The 19,162-nt window shown below is 43.7% G+C and overlaps 1 protein-coding gene across 1 annotated transcript in view; it reads right to left on the bottom strand.

Moving 5' to 3' along the window:
• The window catches only part of NPEPPS (aminopeptidase puromycin sensitive), a 48,179-nt gene that overhangs the window by 26,817 nt on the left and 2,200 nt on the right, over positions 1 to 19,162 (bottom strand). The window contains exons 2-5 of the mRNA XM_085561773.1: positions 8,461 to 8,545; positions 3,893 to 3,970; positions 2,649 to 2,770; positions 651 to 758 (exon numbers count right to left, since the gene is read on the bottom strand). Of these exons, the coding sequence (XP_085417899.1) occupies positions 651 to 758; positions 2,649 to 2,770; positions 3,893 to 3,970; positions 8,461 to 8,545 (393 nt within the window). The remainder of the gene's footprint in view (positions 1 to 650; positions 759 to 2,648; positions 2,771 to 3,892; positions 3,971 to 8,460; positions 8,546 to 19,162) is intronic.

The following is a 19,162-nucleotide window of genomic DNA, read 5'->3' on the forward strand; positions in this document are numbered from 1 at the left end:
TCAAAACTCAATTTTTAATCACAACTTACAATCAGAATTCCAGAGGAACTTCAAAATTCAATTTTAAATCAAAATTTCCAATCAGAATTCCAGAAGAACTTCAAATCTCAATTTCAAATCCCAATGTTGTGGGATGTTTGGATTTGAGCAGCTCTTTCATTCAGGAGAAGAAAGGCCAGGTATAATTCGCAGAGAAAGAAGAAATAATTTGGTACCAGAAGCTCTGAAAATCCAGGTTTTTAGCACTAAAATCCCAAAAGGGAAACCCACAAAATCCACGGAAAATTTAAAAAAAAAAAAGAAAAGCAAAAAAAAAAAAAAATCAAGGAAAAACCCCCCAAGCAACAAGGGAAAAAAACCCCAAAAACAATGGGGAAAACCCTCAAAAAATTGAATTTCTTTATGACACAAAAACCTCAGGTCAGGGCCAGGCCAGGCTTTATTTATTTATAATATATTTATTTATAATTTATTTATTTATAGTTTATTTATAAGCACATGAAATTAATTTTATTTTTTTTAAAACGACCACGTTTGTCCTGACATCAAATTTTGTGTTTTCTCTCCTCATTTATAACAGATTTTATTCTCAGCTGTTGCAAAATTTTAATTATCAAAGGTATATTTAATGAAAATATTTCCAAACTTACCATATTTGACAAAGCTACTCTGTCTTTGGGAACCACCAAAGAAATATCAAATGTTGCTTTAATTGCAGGCTCATCCCAGCAAGGGAAAGCTCTGCGAGCATCAGTGGCCTGGAATAAAGAGAATTAAGCAAATAAATCACAGCAGATTGTGGTAAAAAAACCAACAGAAATTCAATTTATTTCCAGCAAAAAAAAAAAAGGGAGAATTGTGGTTTGGTCTCCTCACTGCACTCCTGACCTCTGAATTAGCTTTTTATTCTTCTTTCCCTCCTGATTTTCAATCAGAATTTGTTCAAATTTAGCAGAATCTGAATTAGCTTTTTCTTCTTTCACTCCTGATTTTCAATCAAAATTTGTCCAAATTTAGCAGAATCTGAATTAGCTTTTTCTTCTTCTTTCACTCCTGATTTTCAATCAAAATTTCTCCAAATTTAGCAGAATCTGAATTAGTTTTTTCTTCTTCTTTCACTCCTAAATTTGTCCAAATTTAGCAGAATCTGAATTCACTTTTTCTTCTTCTTTTTGTTATTGGCTGGAGAACATCTCCCCTGTGGCCGGTCTAAGGGAGTGACCTGGCTGAGGAACATCTCCCCTGTGACCAGTCATGGGGAGTGAGGTGGCTGGAGAACATCTCCCCAGTGGCCGATCTTGGGGACTGAGCTGGGTAAGGAACATCTCCCCAGTGACCGATCTTGGGGACTGAGCTGGGTAAGGAACATCTCCCCAGTGACTGATCTTGGGGACTGAGGTGGCTGGAGAACATCTCCCCAGTGACCGATCTTGGGGACTGAGGTGGCTGGAGAACATCTTCCCTGTGACTGGTTTAAGGGAGTGATCTGGCTGGAGAACATCGCCCTTGTGACTGGTTTAAGGGAGTGATCTGGCTGGAGAACATCGCCCTTGTGACCAGTCTAAGGGAATGACCTGGCTGGAGAACATCTCCCCTGTGACCAGTCTAAGGGAATGACCTGGGTGAAGAACATCTTCTCCTGTGGCCAGTTCCAATCCCTTTCCATTCCTTTGCCTTGGTTCTTGGTATTGACATTGGCTGGAGATCATCTTCCCTGTGACCGGTCTAAGTAAGTAAGGAAGTCATCTCGCTGAGGAACATCTCCCCTGTGACCGGTCTAGGGACTGAGCTGGGTGGGCAACATCTCCCCAGTGACCGATCTTGGGGACTGAGCTGGGTAAGGAACATCTCCCCAGTGACCGATCTTGGGGACTGAGCTGGGTAAGGAACATCTCCCCAGTGACCGATCTTGGGGACTGAGCTGGGTAAGGAACATCTCCCCAGTGACCGATCTTGGGGACTGAGCTGGCTGGAGAACATCTCCCCTGTGACCAGTCATGGGGACTGAGGTGGCTGGAGAACATCTCCCCTGTGACTGGTTTAAGGGAGTGATCTGGCTGGAGAACATCGCCCTTGTGACCAGTCTAAGGGAATGACCTGGCTGGAGAACATCTTCTCCTGTGGCCAGTTCCAATCCCTTTCCATTCCTTTGCCTTGGTTCGTGGTATTGGCTGGAGAACATCTCCCCTGTGACCAGTCATGGGGAGTGAGCTGGGTGAGGAACATCTCCCCTGTGACTGGTCATGGGGAGTGACCTGGCTGAGGAACATCTTCCCTGTGTCTGATCTTGGGGACTGAGCTGGCTGGAGAACATCTTCCTAGTGGCCAGTCTAAGGGAATGATCTGACTGAGGAACATCTCCCCAGTGTCTGGTCTCAGGGACTGAACTGGCTGGAGAACATCTCCCCTGTGACTCATCTCAGGGACCGAGCTGGCTGAGGAACATCTCCCCTGTGGCTGGTTCCAACCCCTCTCCACTCCTTTGCCTTGGTCCTTGGTGTTGGTATTGGCTGGAGAACATCTCCCCAGTGACCGATCTTGGGGACTGAGGTGGCTGGAGAACATCTCCCCAGTGACCGATCTTAATAAAAAATTCAAAAGAAAATTTAAAAAACGAAGCAGAAGAAACTAAACTAAGATCAGCTTACCTCGAACTGGGTGACGGCGGCGTAGCGCGTGTCCCCGCTGGCCGTGCTGTACTTGCTGCGGTAAAACCCTTTCATTTTGTCGTTCAGCTCCCCCACAAAGTCGATTTTCAGCGTCCCCGTCCCTGCAGGAAACACCGACACCGACCGGGCTGCAGCCACCGACCTGCTGGCCTTCATCACACCAAAAACCAACAGTTCTGGCACCTTCCCATTTCATCAAACCAAAAACCAACAATTCTGACAGCTTCCTGCTGCATCCCAAACCAAAAACCAACAGCTCTGGCACCTTCCTGCTTCATCAAACCAAAAACCAACGGTTCTGGCACCTTCCCATTTCATCCCAAACCAAAAACCAACAGTTCTGGCACCTTCCTGCTTCATCAAACCAAAAACCAACGGTTCTGGCACCTTCCCATTTCATCCCAAACCAAAAACCAACAGTTCTGACAGCTTCCCATTTCATCAAACCAAAAACCAACAGTTCTGGCACCTTCCCATTTCATCCCAAACCAAAAACCAACAGTTCTGGCACCTTCCCATTTCATCCCAAACCAAAAACCAACAGTTCTGACAGCTTCCATTTCATCCCAAACCAAAAACCAACATCTCCAGCACCTTCCCGCTGCATCCCAAACCAAACAAACTGTGGAGTTCCAGAACCATTTTCCAGAGCCAAAACCTGCAATTCCAGATGCTCCAGAGCAGAGAGGACACACTGCCAGAGCCAAAATCTGCCATTCCAGAGCCAAAATCTGCAATTCCAGAGGCTCCAAAAGGAAGGCCACACTGCCAGAGCCAAAATCTGAATTCCAGAGCCAAAATCTGCCATTCCAGAGCCAAAATCTGCCACTCCAGAGCCAAAATCTGCAATTCCAGACGCTCCAAAAGGAAGGCCACACTGCCAGAGCCAAAACCTGCAGTTCCAGAGCCAAAACCTGCCATTCCAGAGCCAAAATCTGCCATTCCAGAGCCAAAATCTGCCATTCCAGAGCCAAAACCTGCCATTCCAGAGCTAAAATCTGCCATTCCAGAGGCTCCAAAAGGAAGGACCCACTGCCAGAGTCAAAATCTGCAATTCCAGAGCCAAAATCTTCCACTCCAGAGCCAAAATCTGAATTCCAGAGCCAAAATCTGCCATTCCAGAGGCTCCAAAAGGAAGGCCACACTGCCAGGGGCACACTGGGGAATTCCAGGGCAGGAATTCCTGGCCAAGGGCACAGCCAGCAGGGAGGGGTGGCTCTTACCTTTCTGCAGGGTGCTGGGGAAGGACAAAGTGACTTTTTCATCTTCATTTTGATAGTTGAACCCTGTGGCATGAACTTCTGCAATGGGAAAAGCAGAACTGGGATCAGAACTGGGATCATGGAAAAGGGTTTGGGCTCAAAACTCTGCAAATTCACCCAAAGCTGCTGAGCTGGACAAATTGGAATTAATTCCGAGTGATTCTGTGTGAGGAAGTACAGGAGCAGGAATTGGTCTTCATGGTGGGAATTCCAGGAGTGAAAATTGGGCTGAAAAACCCCAAATCTGCAGGAAAAATGGGATTTGTGTGTCCTGGGAATGTCGTAGTGGGAATTCCACAGCAGGGAAAGCTTCCAGGAGTGAAAGTTGAGATGAAAAACCCCAAATCTGCAGGAAAAATGGGATTTGTGTGTCCTGGGAATGTTGTGGTGGGAATTCCAGGAGTGAAAGTTGGGCTGAAAAACCCCAAAGCTGCAGGAAAAATGGGATTTGTGAGTCCTGGGAATGTTGTGGTGGGAATTCCAGGAGTGAAAATTGGGCTGAAAAACTCTAAATCTCCAAGAAAAATGGTATTTGTGTGTCCTGGGGATATCATGGTGGGAATTCCAGGAGTGAAACTGTGCTGAAAAACCCCGAATCTCTAGGAAAAATGGTATTTGTGTGTCCTGGGAATGTTGTGGTGGGAATTCCAGGAGTGAAAATTGGGCTGAAAAACCCCAAACCTGCAGGAAAAATGGGATTTGTGAGCCCCAGGAATGGTGAAATACAGCCCCAAACTTCCCCCCTTGCTGCTTAAACATCCCCATCAGTGCAGCAGGATTCATATTAATTATCCCAAACAAGATGCTTAGGATTTATTTACCTAATTTATGGCTTTCTTTGAAAATCCCATTAATCTCCAGGGCAATGGGGGGGCTGTGCTTGGATTGAACCACAGAATAAATGTTGATTTTATTTCAGAAATGCCTTCAGAAGCGGGGCCCTGCTTTGGGGTTCCCGCCCTGCTCAGGGAGAAGATGCCAAAGGCACCCCAAAAATGAGGCAGTTGGGGATTAAATAGCACAGGAACTGTTTGTGGATGGAAAAATCCAAATTGTGAGGCCAGGCTGGGGATCTGAAACTGTCCTGGAGCTTTGGCACAGCCAGGAGGGAGCACCTGGTGCTGCTTCTCCCTTCCTAATTTATCAAATTCTCCAAGGGGATGTGGATCTGTTCTCCTAAAAAAAGAAAAAAAATCTGGAATAACCCCACAGAACCTCACTCTGCACGTTCTGCTCCCTCCAAACTCAACCACTGCTGCAACCTGTAAGAAATTAGCATTTAAGACCTTGAAATTAGCATTTAAGAACTTGAAATTAGCATTTAAGACCTTGAAATTACCATTTAAGACCTTGAAATTACCATTTAAGAACTTGAAATTTAAGAACTTGAAATCTTAGCAATTAAGAACTTGAAACATTGAAGAATTTTAAACTTTTAAGGATAAAGTTCTTAAATTAGCATTTAAGAACTTGAAATTTGGCATCTTCAGCTGCCAAAATCGGCAAGCCTGGACACAGCCAGGCAGGGAACAAAAAGCTGCCACTCAAGCAAAGCCTCGAATGACAAAAGCTGGGCTGAAATGACAATTTTAGTCACAAAAGGACTCGTTTTCCCTGCTCAGGTATCACTGGGAGTGTTTGGTTTCAGCCCCAGGATGCTCCACCCGGGACTAAGGTGTGAAAAAAACAGGAAATTTCACCTTCTGCCCTTTATTTCCATTTTCTCCAGGACAAACTCTGGAATTCCTGGGTGCTTTTCCATTTATTTCCATTTTCTCAGTCACCAACTCTGGAGTTCCTGGGTGCTTTTCCCCTTTATTTCCATTTTCTCAGTCACAAATTCTGGATTTCTTGGGTGCTTCTCCATTTATTTCCATTTTCTCCAGGACAAATTCTGGAATTTCTGGGTGCTTTTTCCCATTATTTCCACTTTCTCCAGGGCAAATTCTGGAATTCCTGGGTGCTTTTCCATTTATTTCCATTTTCTCAGTCACCAACTCTGGAATTCCTGGGTGCTTTTCCATTTATTTCCATTTTCTCAGTCACCAACTCTGGAATTCCTGGGTGCTTTTCCCCTTTATTTCCATTTTCTCAGTCATAAATTCTGGAATTCCTGGGTGCTTTTTCCCATTATTTCCACTTTCTCCAGGGCAAATTCTGGAATTCCTGGGTGCTTTTCCCCATTATTTTCTCAGTCACCAACTCTGGAGTTCCTGGGTGCTTTTCCCCTTTATTTCCATTTTCTCAGTCATAAATTCTGGAATTCCTGGGTGCTTTATCCCTTTATTTCCATTTTCTCCAGACCAAAGTCTGGAATTCCTGGGTGTTTTTTCCCTTTATTTCCATTTTCTCAGTCACAAATTCTGGAATTCCTGGGTGCTTTTCCATTTATTTCCATTTTCTCAGTCACCAACTCTGGAATTCCTGGGTGCTTTTCTATTTATTTCCATTTTCTCCATGACAAATTCTGGAACTCCTGGGTGCTTTTCCCCTTTATTTCCATTTTCTCAGTCATAAATTCTGGAATTCCTGGGTGCTTTTTCCCATTATTTCCACTTTCTCCAGGGCAAATTCTGGAATTCCTGGGTGTTTTTCCCCATTATTTTCTCAGTCACCAACTCTGGAGTTCCTGGGTGCTTTGCCATTTATTTCCATTTTCTCCGTCATAAATTCTGGAATTCCTGGGTGCTTTTTCCCATTATTTTCATTTTCTCCAGGGCAAATTCTGGAATTCCTGAGTGCTTTTTCGCATTATTTTCTCAGTCACCAACTCTGGAGTTCCTGGGTGTTTTTTCCCCTTTATTTCCATTTTCTCAGTCACAAATTCTGGAATTCCTGGGTGTTTTTTCCCCTTTATTTTCTCCAGGACAAATTCTGGAATTCCTGGGTGCTTTTTCCCTTTTGCTCCACCTTTATCCATCCTTTTCCTCCACATTTATCCAGCCGCTGCCCAAATAACAAAGTTTAAATCTACCCAAGGAACCCCTTCCTCCCATCCATCACCAAGATCATCCCAAATCCCCAAATACAGATTTACCAAAGTGTTTTGTGTTATTTTCCTTATGGAAAAGGGCATTTCCCTCGGGGAAAGGGGAGCCCTGCATCTTTTTTTGTTCTCTGCAAGGCTCTAGAAGCAGTTGGACGGAGCCCCAGGAAGGCTGTGCCCTCTGTGAGACCCTGGAGTTTGTTTTCCACACCTCCTCCTTTCACACTTCAGCTGCTAAAGCCCTTTTGGCGTTTGCTAATCCCCTCCAAATAGAATGGAGGAAGTCAACAACTGCAGCTGAGTGTTACAAATATCTCCAGAACTTCCATTCCTGCAGCAGCTTCCAGAGTTCCCCGAGCTGGATCCCAGGCTGGTCTCCCCTTTTTCCACGTTGTCCAACAGTCAGAAAATCCTGCTGAATGCCAATTAAGTGTTTTTTTGTGCTCTCCAAACCCTTTCCTGGCACTATTTCCTGCTGCAGGACGTTGTTGATGCATTCCCTGACAGGGATTTTGTCAATATTCCCAAATCCATAGGTACAGGTGATGTTCTTAGAAGTTTCCACAATATCCAGATATGAAGGAATTTTTTACCAGAACACAAATGAAGGAATTTTTTACCAGAACACAACTGAAGGAATTCTTTACCAGAATACAAATAAAAGAATTCTTTACCATAACACAAATGAAGTAATTCTTTACCATAACACAAAGGAAATAATTTTTTCCCAGAACACAAATGAAGGAATTTCTTTCCCAGAACACAAATTAATTCTTTCCCATAACACAAATGAAGGAATTCCTTCACTATAATGCAAATGAAGGAATTCTTTCCCATAACACAAATTAAGGAATTTTTTACCAGAACACAACTGAAGGAATTCCTTCACCAGAACACAAATGAGGGAATTTTTTTATCATAACAAAACAAGGAATTTTTTACCAGAACACAACTGAAGGAATTCCTTCACCAGAACACAAATGAAGGAATTTTTTTATCATAACAAAACAAGGAATTTTTTACCAGAACACAACTGAAGGAATTCTTCACCATAACACAACTGAGGGAATTTTTTACCATAACGCAAATTAAGGAATTCTTTACCATAACACAAATGAAGGAGTTCCCTCACCATAACAAAACCGAAAGAATTCCTTTCCCAGAACACAACTGAGGGAATCCTTCACCATAACACAAATTAAGGAATTCTTCACCATAACACAACTGAGGAAATTCTTTCCCATAACACAAATTAAGGAATTCTTCACCAAAACACAACTGAGGAAATTTTTTACCATAACACAAATTAAGGAATTCTTCACCATAACACAAATTAAGGAATCCTTCACCATAACACAACTGAGGAAATTCTTTCCCATAACACACCTGAGGGAATTCCTTCCCCATAACACAACTGGATCCAGATAAGGAATTCTGTGCTTCCAGGGGCGGGGCTGAGCTTATCAAACCATGACATCACTTTGTTATCAGAGCTGCTGGCAGCAGCTCCAGAGGCAGAAATGAAAGCCAGCAGGGCTCCTACCTTCGTCTCCTTCCGGGGCGTAGGACGCGGTGATGATGTCGATGTCGGCGCAGTTCATCACGATTTGGTTGGTTGCATTTTTCACCTGGAAGAGAAACTCCATCAGCATCAGGAAGAAATGGGAATTCTCACCTCTCAGCCATCTCCAAAGCAGCTCCAGCAGCAGCCGGTTGGAGGAGAGTTGGGTGTTTGGGTGGTGAAGGAGAAGGAGGCATTGCAGAGCGCTCAGCCGCTCGTCCCCATTGGGAATGATTTCATGCTGGGTAAAAAACAAGGCTGAAAACTTCATCCAAACCCAACCAAAACAGATCCTGAGCCCATCAGCCTCTTTTGGGGAGAGCAGAGCAAAAATCTCCTTTGGAGATATCACCAACACAACCTCTGTGCGTGCTCCAGGCTGTCAGAACTCCTCAGCCTAAAAACATCTGCCGGGAGATTCTCCTTCTCCTCAGCCTAAAAACATCCACCAGGAGATTCTCCTTCTCCTCAGCTTCCAAACATCTGCCAGGAGATTCTCCTTCTCCTCAGCTTCAAAACATCTGCCAGGAGATTCTCCTTCTCCTCAGTTTCCAAACATCTGCCAGGAGATTCTCCTTCTCCTCAGCCTAAAAACATCCACCAGGAGATTCTCCTTCTCCTCAGCCTAAAAACATCTGCCAGGAGATTCTCCTTCTCAGCTTCAAAACATCCACCAGGAGATTCTCCTTCTCCTCAGTTTCAAAACATCTGCCAGGAGATTCTCCTTCTCCTCAGCTTCAAAACATCTGCCAGGAGATTCTCCTTCTCCTCAGCTTCCAAACATCTGCCAGGAGATTCTCCTTCTCCTCAGCCTAAAAACATCCACCAGGAGATTCTCCTTCTCCTCAGCTTCAAAACATCCACCAGGAGATTCTCCTTCTCCTCAGCCTAAAAACATCTGCCAGGAGATTCTCCTTCTCAGCTTCAAAACATCCACCAGGAGATTCTCCTTCTCCTCAGCTTCAAAACATCTGCCAGGAGATTCTCCTTCTCCTCAGCTTCAAAACATCTGCCAGGAGATTCTCCTTCTCCTCAGCTTCCAAACATCCACCAGGAGATTCTCCTTCTCCTCAGCTTCAAAACATCCGCCAGGAGATTCTCCTTCTCCTCAGCTTCCAAACATCCACCAGGAGATTCTCCTTCTCCTCAGCTTCCAAACATCCACCAGGAGATTCTCCTTCTCCTCAGCTTCCAAACATCTGCCAGGAGATTCTCCTTCTCCTCGGCTTCCAAACATCTGCCAGGAGATTCTCCTTCTCCTCAGCCTAAAAACATCCACCAGGATATTCTCCTTCTCCTCAGCTTCCAAACATCCACCAGGAGATTCTCCTTCTCCTCAGCTTCAAAACATCTGCCAGGAGATTCTCCTTCTCAGCTTCAAAACATCCACCAGGAGATTCTCCTTCTCCTCAGTTTCAAAACATCTGCCAGGAGATTCTCCTTCTCCTCAGCTTCAAAACATCTGCCAGGAGATTCTCCTTCTCCTCAGCTTCCAAACATCTGCCAGGAGATTCTCCTTCTCCTCAGCCTAAAAACATCCACCAGGAGATTCTCCTTCTCCTCAGCCTAAAAACATCCACCAGGATATTCTCCTTCTCCTCAGCTTCAAAACATCCACCAGGAGATTCTCCTTCTCCTCAGCCTAAAAACATCTGCCAGGAGATTCTCCTTCTCAGCTTCAAAACATCCACCAGGAGATTCTCCTTCTCCTCAGCTTCAAAACATCTGCCAGGAGATTCTCCTTCTCCTCAGCTTCAAAACATCTGCCAGGAGATTCTCCTTCTCCTCAGCTTCAAAACATCCGCCAGGAGATTCTCCTTCTCCTCAGCTTCCAAACATCCACCAGGAGATTCTCCTTCTCCTCAGCTTCCAAACATCCACCAGGAGATTCTCCTTCTCCTCAGCTTCCAAACATCTGCCAGGAGATTCTCCTTCTCCTCGGCTTCCAAACATCTGCCAGGAGATTCTCCTTCTCCTCAGCCTAAAAACATCCACCAGGATATTCTCCTTCTCCTCAGCTTCCAAACATCCACCAGGAGATTCTCCTTCTCCTCAGCTTCAAAACATCTGCCAGGAGATTCTCCTTCTCAGCTTCAAAACATCCACCAGGAGATTCTCCTTCTCCTCAGCTTCAAAACATCTGCCAGGAGATTCTCCTTCTCCTCAGCTTCAAAACATCTGCCGGGAGATTCTCCTTCTCCTCGGCTTCCAAACATCTGCCAGGAGATTCTCCTTCTCCTCGGCTTCCAAACATCTGCCAGGAGATTCTCCTTCTCCTCAGTTTCAAAACATCTGCCAGGAGATTCTCCTTCTCCTCAGCTTCAAAACATCTGCCAGGAGATTCTCCTCCTCGGCTTCCAAACATCTGCCAGGAGATTCTCCTTCTCCCCAGCTTCCAAACATCTGCCAGGAGATTCTCCTTCTCCTCAGCTTCAAAACATCTGCCAGGAGATTCTCCTTCTCCTCAGTTTCAAAACATCTGCCAGGAGATTCTCCTTCTCCTCAGCTTCAAAACATCCACCAGGAGATTCTCCTTCTCCTCGGCTTCCAAACATCTGCCAGGAGATTCTCCTTCTCAGCTTCAAAACATCCACCAGGAGATTCTCCTTCTCCTCGGCTTCCCAACATCTGCCAGGAGATTCTCCTTCTCCTCAGCTTCAAAACATCCACCAGGAGATTCTCCTTCTCCTCGGCTTCCCAACATCTGCCAGGAGATTCTCCTTCTCCTCGGCTTCCAAACATCTGCCAGGAGATTCTCCTTCTCCTCAGCCTAAAAACATCCACCAGGAGATTCTCCTTCTCCTCAGCTTCAAAACATCTGCCAGGAGATTCTCCTTCTCCTCAGCTTCAAAACATCTGCCAGGAGATTCTCCTTCTCCTCGGCTTCCAAACATCTGCCAGGAGATTCTCCTTCTCCCCAGCTTCCAAACATCTGCCAGGAGATTCTCCTTCTCCTCAGCCTAAAAACATCCACCAGGAGATTCTCCTTCTCCTCAGCTTCAAAACATCTGCCAGGAGATTCTCCTTCTCCTCAGTTTCAAAACATCTGCCAGGAGATTCTCCTTCTCCTCAGCTTCCAAACATCTGCCAGGAGATTCTCCTTCTCCTCAGCTTCCAAACATCTGCCAGGAGATTCTCCTTGCCCTTTTCCTGGGAGCTTCCCTTCTGCCAGCTCTTGGCTCCACACATTTTGCTTTATTTACCAAGTGCCAGCTCCCAGCGTAGGAATAAACCGTGGGGCTGTGCCAGTTCTCTGTTTGAATGCGAGAGCCTGAATAACAGACAGAGGAATTCAAATTAAATAAAAATTAATTACAAAGGGGTAAAATATTTGGGAGTTAAACCAGAGAGTTATTCAGAAATTTATGGCTGGAACCACCAGAATGATCAGGCTGGAACAAGCTGGGAATCCTGCTTGTCCAGGATAGGATTTCTAGCAGGAAGCAGCAGCAGTTTCTTAAAGAAAGGAATAAAAATTTCTGGAACAACCAACCAGATTTAACACGGGCACGAAGAAACTGCTTCCTACCCCAGAATCAGGTCATTAGAGCCTAAGAAACTCCATCCTTTTTTTTTGTTTTCCCTCATGATTATAACCACAAAATGCCCTGTGAACACCTGGACCAGGTCTGAGGTGGGAACCAGGAACCCACTGGAGCTGCCTCCAGCTCTGGGATCTGGGCAAGGAGAGTCCAGGGATGGAGCAGCTCTGCTGGGGGAAAAACTGGGAAAAGTTGGGAAAAGCTGGGAAAAGTGGGATTGCTCAGCCTGCAGAAGAGCAGGCTGAGGGATGAGCTGGGTTTAGGCTCCCTGAAAGGAGCCAGGAAGGAAAATGGAATGAATTTCCAAGGGTCTGGAATGCCAGGAAAAGGAGGAATGGGTTTAAACTGCCAGAGGAAGGAGCTGGATGGGATATTGAGAAGGAATCCTGCCCTGGGATATTCAGAAGGAATCCTTCCCTGGGATATTAAGAAGGAATCTTTCCCTGGGATATTCAGAAGGAATCTTTCCCTGGGATATTCAGAAGGAATCTTTCCCTGGGATATTCAGAAGGAATCCTTCCCTGGGATATTCAGAAGGAATCTTTCCCTGGGATATTCAGAAGGAATCTTTCCCTGGGATATTCAGAAGGAATTCTTCCCTGGGATATTAAGAAGGAATCCTTCCCTGGGAGGTGGCACTTAATGGGATTTAAGGTCCTTTCCCACCCCAATTCCACAATTCCAAGCCCCTGTTCGTGCTCCCCTCGGAGGCAGCACAGAAATTCTTATTTTATTTTGTTTGTAAAGCCACAAGAAAAGGCTCAGGTGTTTTCCCTGTGCCACCAGGACGTGGGAGATGAGTAGAAACCAGGAATGTTCCTCAATCATCCTGGACAGGAAACCCAAATTTGAGTAATTTCATGGAGAAGGGAGGGTTAAGAATTGAAATTTGTGATTTAACAGGTGTAGGATGATCCATCCACGAGCCACCACACAGCCCAACCCAGTTTCTCCTGGACCTCTCCGACCTAGCAAATATCCCTGGCTTATCCCCAATTAGGGAATTGTTTAATTAATAAATATTAGCTAAAGAAATATATGATGTATTTACACTTTTTGAGCAGTGAATGTTGGTGCCTCCTCCCAGCTCCTGCTCCCCTGCAGCGCTGTCACACCGAGAGGTGCAGCACGGTTGTTTTCACCTCTTGGTGGAATTAAAATCAAATTAATTTTAATTAATAAACCCAACCTGACTGTGAAAACAACGTTTTGGCAAAGCACCGAGAGCGAGTCTAACGGCTGAGGTAAATTTGATTTTTCCAGGATAGACTTACAACCTGAAATCCACTTTTTTTTTGTTGTTTTTTTTTGGTTAAATTCTGAGTGCACAAAACTGAAAAATTCTCCCCACACCCAAAAAAACTCAACAGATTTTACCACAATACTGGAGCTTGGGTTTTTTTTCCAAGGTTTTTCTAAAACACAAAAAAATCAGGATGAGAAAAGCTTTTTATAAGGGTCTGGAGACATTTATTCAATCTAGAAATCCAAATCTCTCTGGATTTGGAGCTGTCCAAATTGCAGACAATGTGAATTTAACAATGGGCTTGATCTTTAAAAAATAACTTTTTTTCCAGGACAAAACTTTCAGTGGAGCACTGAGCCTGCAAAATAAAAAGTTTAGGTTGAAGTAGAGAAAATCCAGAGGCTCCTTAAACAAGAAATTATCTATTTTTAGATATTTTTTTCCTCGCTTCCTACCAATATCAACCAGTTTTATGAGAGGGCAGCATAGGAGAAAATATCTAAAATTGGGACAGGACGGTAAAAAGTTTATTTTTCTAACTATCCCAAAAAAAGGGTGAAATTCATTGTAAAGGCAGGAATTCTGGCTGGAAATTTCTCCCCCAAAAAAGGGTGAAATTCACTGTACAGGCAGGAATTCTGGCTGGAAATTTCTCCCCCAAAAAAGGGTGAAATTCACTGTACAGGCAGGAATTCTGGCTGGAAATTTCTCCCCCAAAATAAGGGTGAAATTCACTGTACAGGCAGGAATTCTGGCTGGAAATTTCTCCCAAAATAAGGGTGAAATTCACTGTACAGGCAGGAATTCTGCCTGTAGAGCTCAGCACCTTCTGGGACTCTGAGAATTGAATTCCGAGGGGAAAATGAATTTTTCCTGTTGCCAGTGGAGCCTCCTCCCTGCCCCACTGAGGTGCAGCCACACCTGTGAGAACAAAAACAAACCAGGAGCAGGTCAAAAATGAATTTATGGCTTTTATCCCTCCAAAATGCCACGTTCTGGGAGGAAAATATTCTGTCAATGCAGTGGTTTTTGTGTATTAAAGGGCAAAAAGTGGAAATTTCTGTGTAAGGTATAAGGAGTCAGCAAGGGGGTGTGTGGGGTTGTCACCCTGCTTTACCTTGCTCTGGGTTATAAGAAATAAATAAGAAATATAGAAGAAATAATATATGATAAATATGTAAGAGATAATGTATAAGAAATATAATAAATATATAAGATATAATATGTAAGAAATATATGAGATACTGTATAAGAAATATATAAGAAATACATAAGAAATAATATATAAGAAAGAATCTATAAGAAAGAATATATGATATGAGTTAATACATAAGAAATAATATATAAGAAATATATGGGATAATGTATAAGAAATATATAAGAAATACATAAGAAATAATATATAAGAAAGAATCTATAAAAATCTATAAGAGGAAATCTATAAGAAAGAAATCTGTAAGAAAGAAATCTATAAGAAATAGATGATAAATACATAAGAAATAAATAAGAAATCTACTTTTCAGCAACGAAAATGAATTAATTTAATTAATTCAATTAATTGAGAGAAGAGCAGTTCTGCACAGCTCAGAAATCAGGGGAGCAAAGAGAAATTTCTGGAGGGAAGGAACGGCTCAGGACTGGAAACTCCTGGTTTTTGATGAATTCAATTAAATTCTGAATTAATCAGAATTCAAACACTTATTTTGAGGCACCACAAGCAGGGAAAACTCATCCAGCAGGAGAAAACAGCTGAAATGCCCCTCAAAAATTCAATGTTTGGTGGAAGAAGAGTTAAAAATGTCAATTATTTAGCTCTGCCAAAAAAGACCTAAAAGTGCTTTTTTTTTTTTTTTTTGGTGGTCAAAGCAGGAAAGGATTTGATGTGAAATATTTTTGGAATTTTGAATTTTTTAGGATATTTGAACTCCAGCCTACCTGAAATACAGGATGAGGAGCATCCAAAGGGATCTCCTGGAGCCAAAATTAATTCCAGATAATTCCAATCTTGGCACGTGGTTCCAGAGCCCTTTTCTAAAAGCAGCACTACCAACAACTGCATGTGTTTTTAGCAATTTTCTCTCTAAAAATAGACACCTAAATTTACTCTGGATTTGTATTCCAGGGCGTGTCTTTTGTAAGAATTCAAACCTTCAATGAGGAGAGCAATAAAGAGATTTATTAACCTGTATCCCCAGCAAATTCCAGTGGCCAAGGAGTAAAATTAACAAGTCCAGGATTAATTGACCCACTGGAAAAATTCCCTTTGTTCCAAAGCACATCCAGCTCCGGAGGTGTGGGATTCTCAGGGATGAGTAAATCCCTTTTGTGAATTTTTAAATTTTGCTGCAAATCCATAATCTTAGGAATTATTGGGCTCAAGGAGTATTTTTGTGGGGAGGAAAGGTAAAAAAAAAAGAATTTTTGAGCTGATGACAGCAGGAGAGCCCTGAGGTGCTGCCAGGCCCTTGAACCCTCCACTCCAGGTTTAATTTCATGTGCTGGAAATGCAAATTCCAAGGTTGGACAGCAGAGGATTTATCCTGGATGAGTTCCCCTCGCTCCCCAGGAGCACAAATACTACACCCAGCGAGCTCCATTTGCCCAGGATTCCACAGCAGAGTGTCACAATTAATCTTTAACCAGCTCTATACATTCCTTAGGCCAGCAGATATTGCATAATTAACCTGGAAAAAGCAGCAGACAAGCAGTTAAACATTGCTAAATCTGCCAGAGATGCATTAAACCAGCTGCAGAAGGGATTTGAAAGAGCCCAGGTTGTAAATTTTTTTTCCCAAGATAAGTCGTTCTACAATCAAGGAACGCCTCGGTGGAGTTTCCAGGCAGGGGAGTGAATCAACTCCAAGGAAGGGAATTTATGGGCAGGGAAACACCAGGAAGTTGGGAGGCAGCCCTGCCCCTCACAGGTGATCAAAAAAATAAATTTCAATTAAAGAAATAATTCAATTTAAAAAAAAAATTCAATTTAAAAGCCTAAAAGCTGGAGGCAGCTTTGTTTCTGCTGCTGGACAACACCAGAGCCACACATCCCTTCTTTGTTCCAACCCTCCCAAGAGCCAAAAAAGTGAGGAAAAATAAAAAAAAAGAAAAGTTTGACCCAGCCACTGAGTAATGCGAGTGCCCTGTGCTGATAACCAAACCCTGAGAGCCAGGGCTGGCGTAATTAAAGCCCCAACTAACAGAGGAATAATAAAAATGAACCATTTCCACCCCACAATCTTAATTGTGCTGGTGGAGAGGCATCCCCACGCCCTCAACAAATCAAGTTTCAATGCTGGGAGATGACATAAGTGGCAGAACAATCACAGGAGTGTGAGCAGGAGACTCTGTTCCAGCTCTGCCTCTCCCACGGCCACACTTTGTCCCAGCTGGGACCAGGCTTCCTTGTGAAACAGTTCATTTAAGGATTTTTTTTTTTAATGTTTTGTTTTGTTTTTTTGGGGGGGGGTGGTTTGCAGCTGTGATAAATGAGAATTATGTACTGTCGGTTTATGTAATTGTTACACAACTGCACAGACTTCAAAAGTATTCATGTGGCCGCAAATTATATTCTTTAAAACAAAATCTGGAATAACCGGTCAAAATTTTAATAGTTGGGTTACCGGAGGCTTCAGAAGCACAGCTCCAAAAAGGAGCTGTGAAATTCAACTTGTCAAGATTTCAGGATCATTCCTTTATCCAAGGGGGAACAAACCACAAACAGGTCCCACTCCTTTTTCCAGGCTTTGAAATCTGCTGCCACCTCTTATCTTTTGCATCACCAGAGGTTTTATCCTCCGAAGATTATCTGGAGGTGCCATGCAAGTGGCAACATTTATTATTGTGGCACAAAGAGTTTCAAACTGGTTATTTATAGGTTCTAAAGCAAATACAAGTGTCCTGCCCCAAAGCTAAGGCTGGGGTAGTTTTTTGATTTTTTTTTTTAGGGTTTGAAAGCCCCAAATTGTCCACAGAGACAAATCCTATTACTGGAGTGAGTAAGAATAATCAAGTGTTTACTTGTAATACCTTGACTAAACACCACAGCCTGCACTAATTCCACTCTGCTCTTAAAGATGCCAAAAAAACAAAGCAAAGAAAGCACTTTGGAGGCCCTGGAAACTTTTTTTCTTGGTTTTTGGGGGGTTTTTATTTGTGATGTCGAAGCCTCAGGACTCACCCCGTGGGTCAGAAAGCATCACTGGTGTGGATTATTGTCATTATCCAGCTGGGATGCAGCAGAGGAGCTGGTAATTATTGTTGATTGGTATTAAAGAAACAACTGGATCTTCAAGAGGGTATTTTCCCCACCCAAAAATCAAAAATTCTGTGCTTTAACATAAACCCACTTTTGCCTCGATGAGTTTACAGAGATTCCAAAGCTCTCAGGTGGTGCTGGAAACAGAACATCTCTGCTGAGCTCAGATAGAAAAGGTCCTTAATTGAAGTAATTTGACCCCAAAAGCACCCAAATGTCTTTTTTTCTAGACCAGCTCAATAAAAATATACTGATAATTATTAATTTTTGTTCATCAAGCCTTGTACAGAAAGCATCCTGTGGGTGAGCTGGTTGGTCCTCTCCCCATCAAGGTGCAGAGCAGTTCCCTTGTAATTTTTTTTTTTGGCATTTCCCTGTGCTTTGGGCACTTGGCAGCCCCAGGAAACTTCTCCAGACTCCCAGCCCGGCTCAGGCAGGTGAACTCACCCCTGATCCACTTCCAGCAGCTGGGAGGGAGGTGGCTCCTGCTGGGTTCACGGTGTTAAAAGTTATCCAAAATAAAGATACATTCTTTAGATCTGTTTCAAAAACCTCGCCCTCTGGGGTTTGTTGGGTTGTTGTTTTTTTTTTTCCCCTCCTCTCCTGTGGGAACAGCAGAGCGGCTCTCCAGGATGTGAAAAGGGATTTTTTCACAACCTGGAATTTTCACCAGTGGGAATACCAGCAGCTCTCCAGGATGTGAAAAGGGATTTTTTCACAACCTGGAATTTTCACCTGTGGGAATAGCAGAGCAGCTCTCCAGGATGTGAAAAGGGATTTTTTCACAACCTGGAATATTCACCTGTGGGAATACCAGCAGCTCTCCAGGATGTGAAAAGGGATTTTTTCACAACCTGGAATTTTCACCTGTGGGAACAGCAGAGCAGCTCTCCAAGATGTGAAAATGGATTTTTTTACAGCCTGGAACCTGTGGAGTCACTCCTTTTCCCTCAGCACACACCCTCGGTGCTGGTGGGGAAGTGCAGGATTCCACATCTCCAGGTGGAATCCACCTATGGACACACAGCAGAATATTCCAAACAACCTCTCCAGAAATAAAAGCTGCAAACCAACCAGGAGGAACCTCCAGGCAATTCCTTCATCCCAGTGAAGTTCCCGAGGCTGCTGCTCATTGCTCTTCTCCTCAGCAGTGGCTTAAAAAGCCACTGCTCCCCTCCCCCCGAGTGTTATTTTTAACCTGGATGATTTCAGTGATCCCATTTACAGCCCCACAGCTGTAACAGGGCCGGGGTGTGAGGACAGGAATAGGTGGCTGGGATTAAAGAGGAAGAAAATGGGAATTTCTCAAAATACCCCAAAAGGCAGCAGCGGTCCCCGAGGTTTGAAACAAACCCCTGAGCCAGGATCAAATCCGCGAGGAGATTTAGGTTTTCAATATTTCTGTCACATGACACGAAGTTACTCATGTCTGGTTGGGCTCCTGCAGGTCCCCAAAGTCACAAGATTCCCCATCATCCCCAGCCCTGGGCTTTCCCCAGGGAAGAATTTGCCTTCTTCTCTACCTGTGCTTCACATCCTGCAGGTTTTATTGCCTCCTTGCATTTATTACCTATTCAAAACCAGGTTTAACCACCCCTTCAGCAAAGCAAGGCTTAGATCCGCTCACATCTTAAGACTTAA

The sequence above is a fragment of the Lonchura striata genome, chromosome 27 (genome assembly GCF_050655825.1).
Source record: "Lonchura striata isolate lonStrDom1 chromosome 27, ASM5065582v1, whole genome shotgun sequence".
Taxonomy (NCBI): Eukaryota; Metazoa; Chordata; class Aves; order Passeriformes; family Estrildidae; genus Lonchura; species Lonchura striata.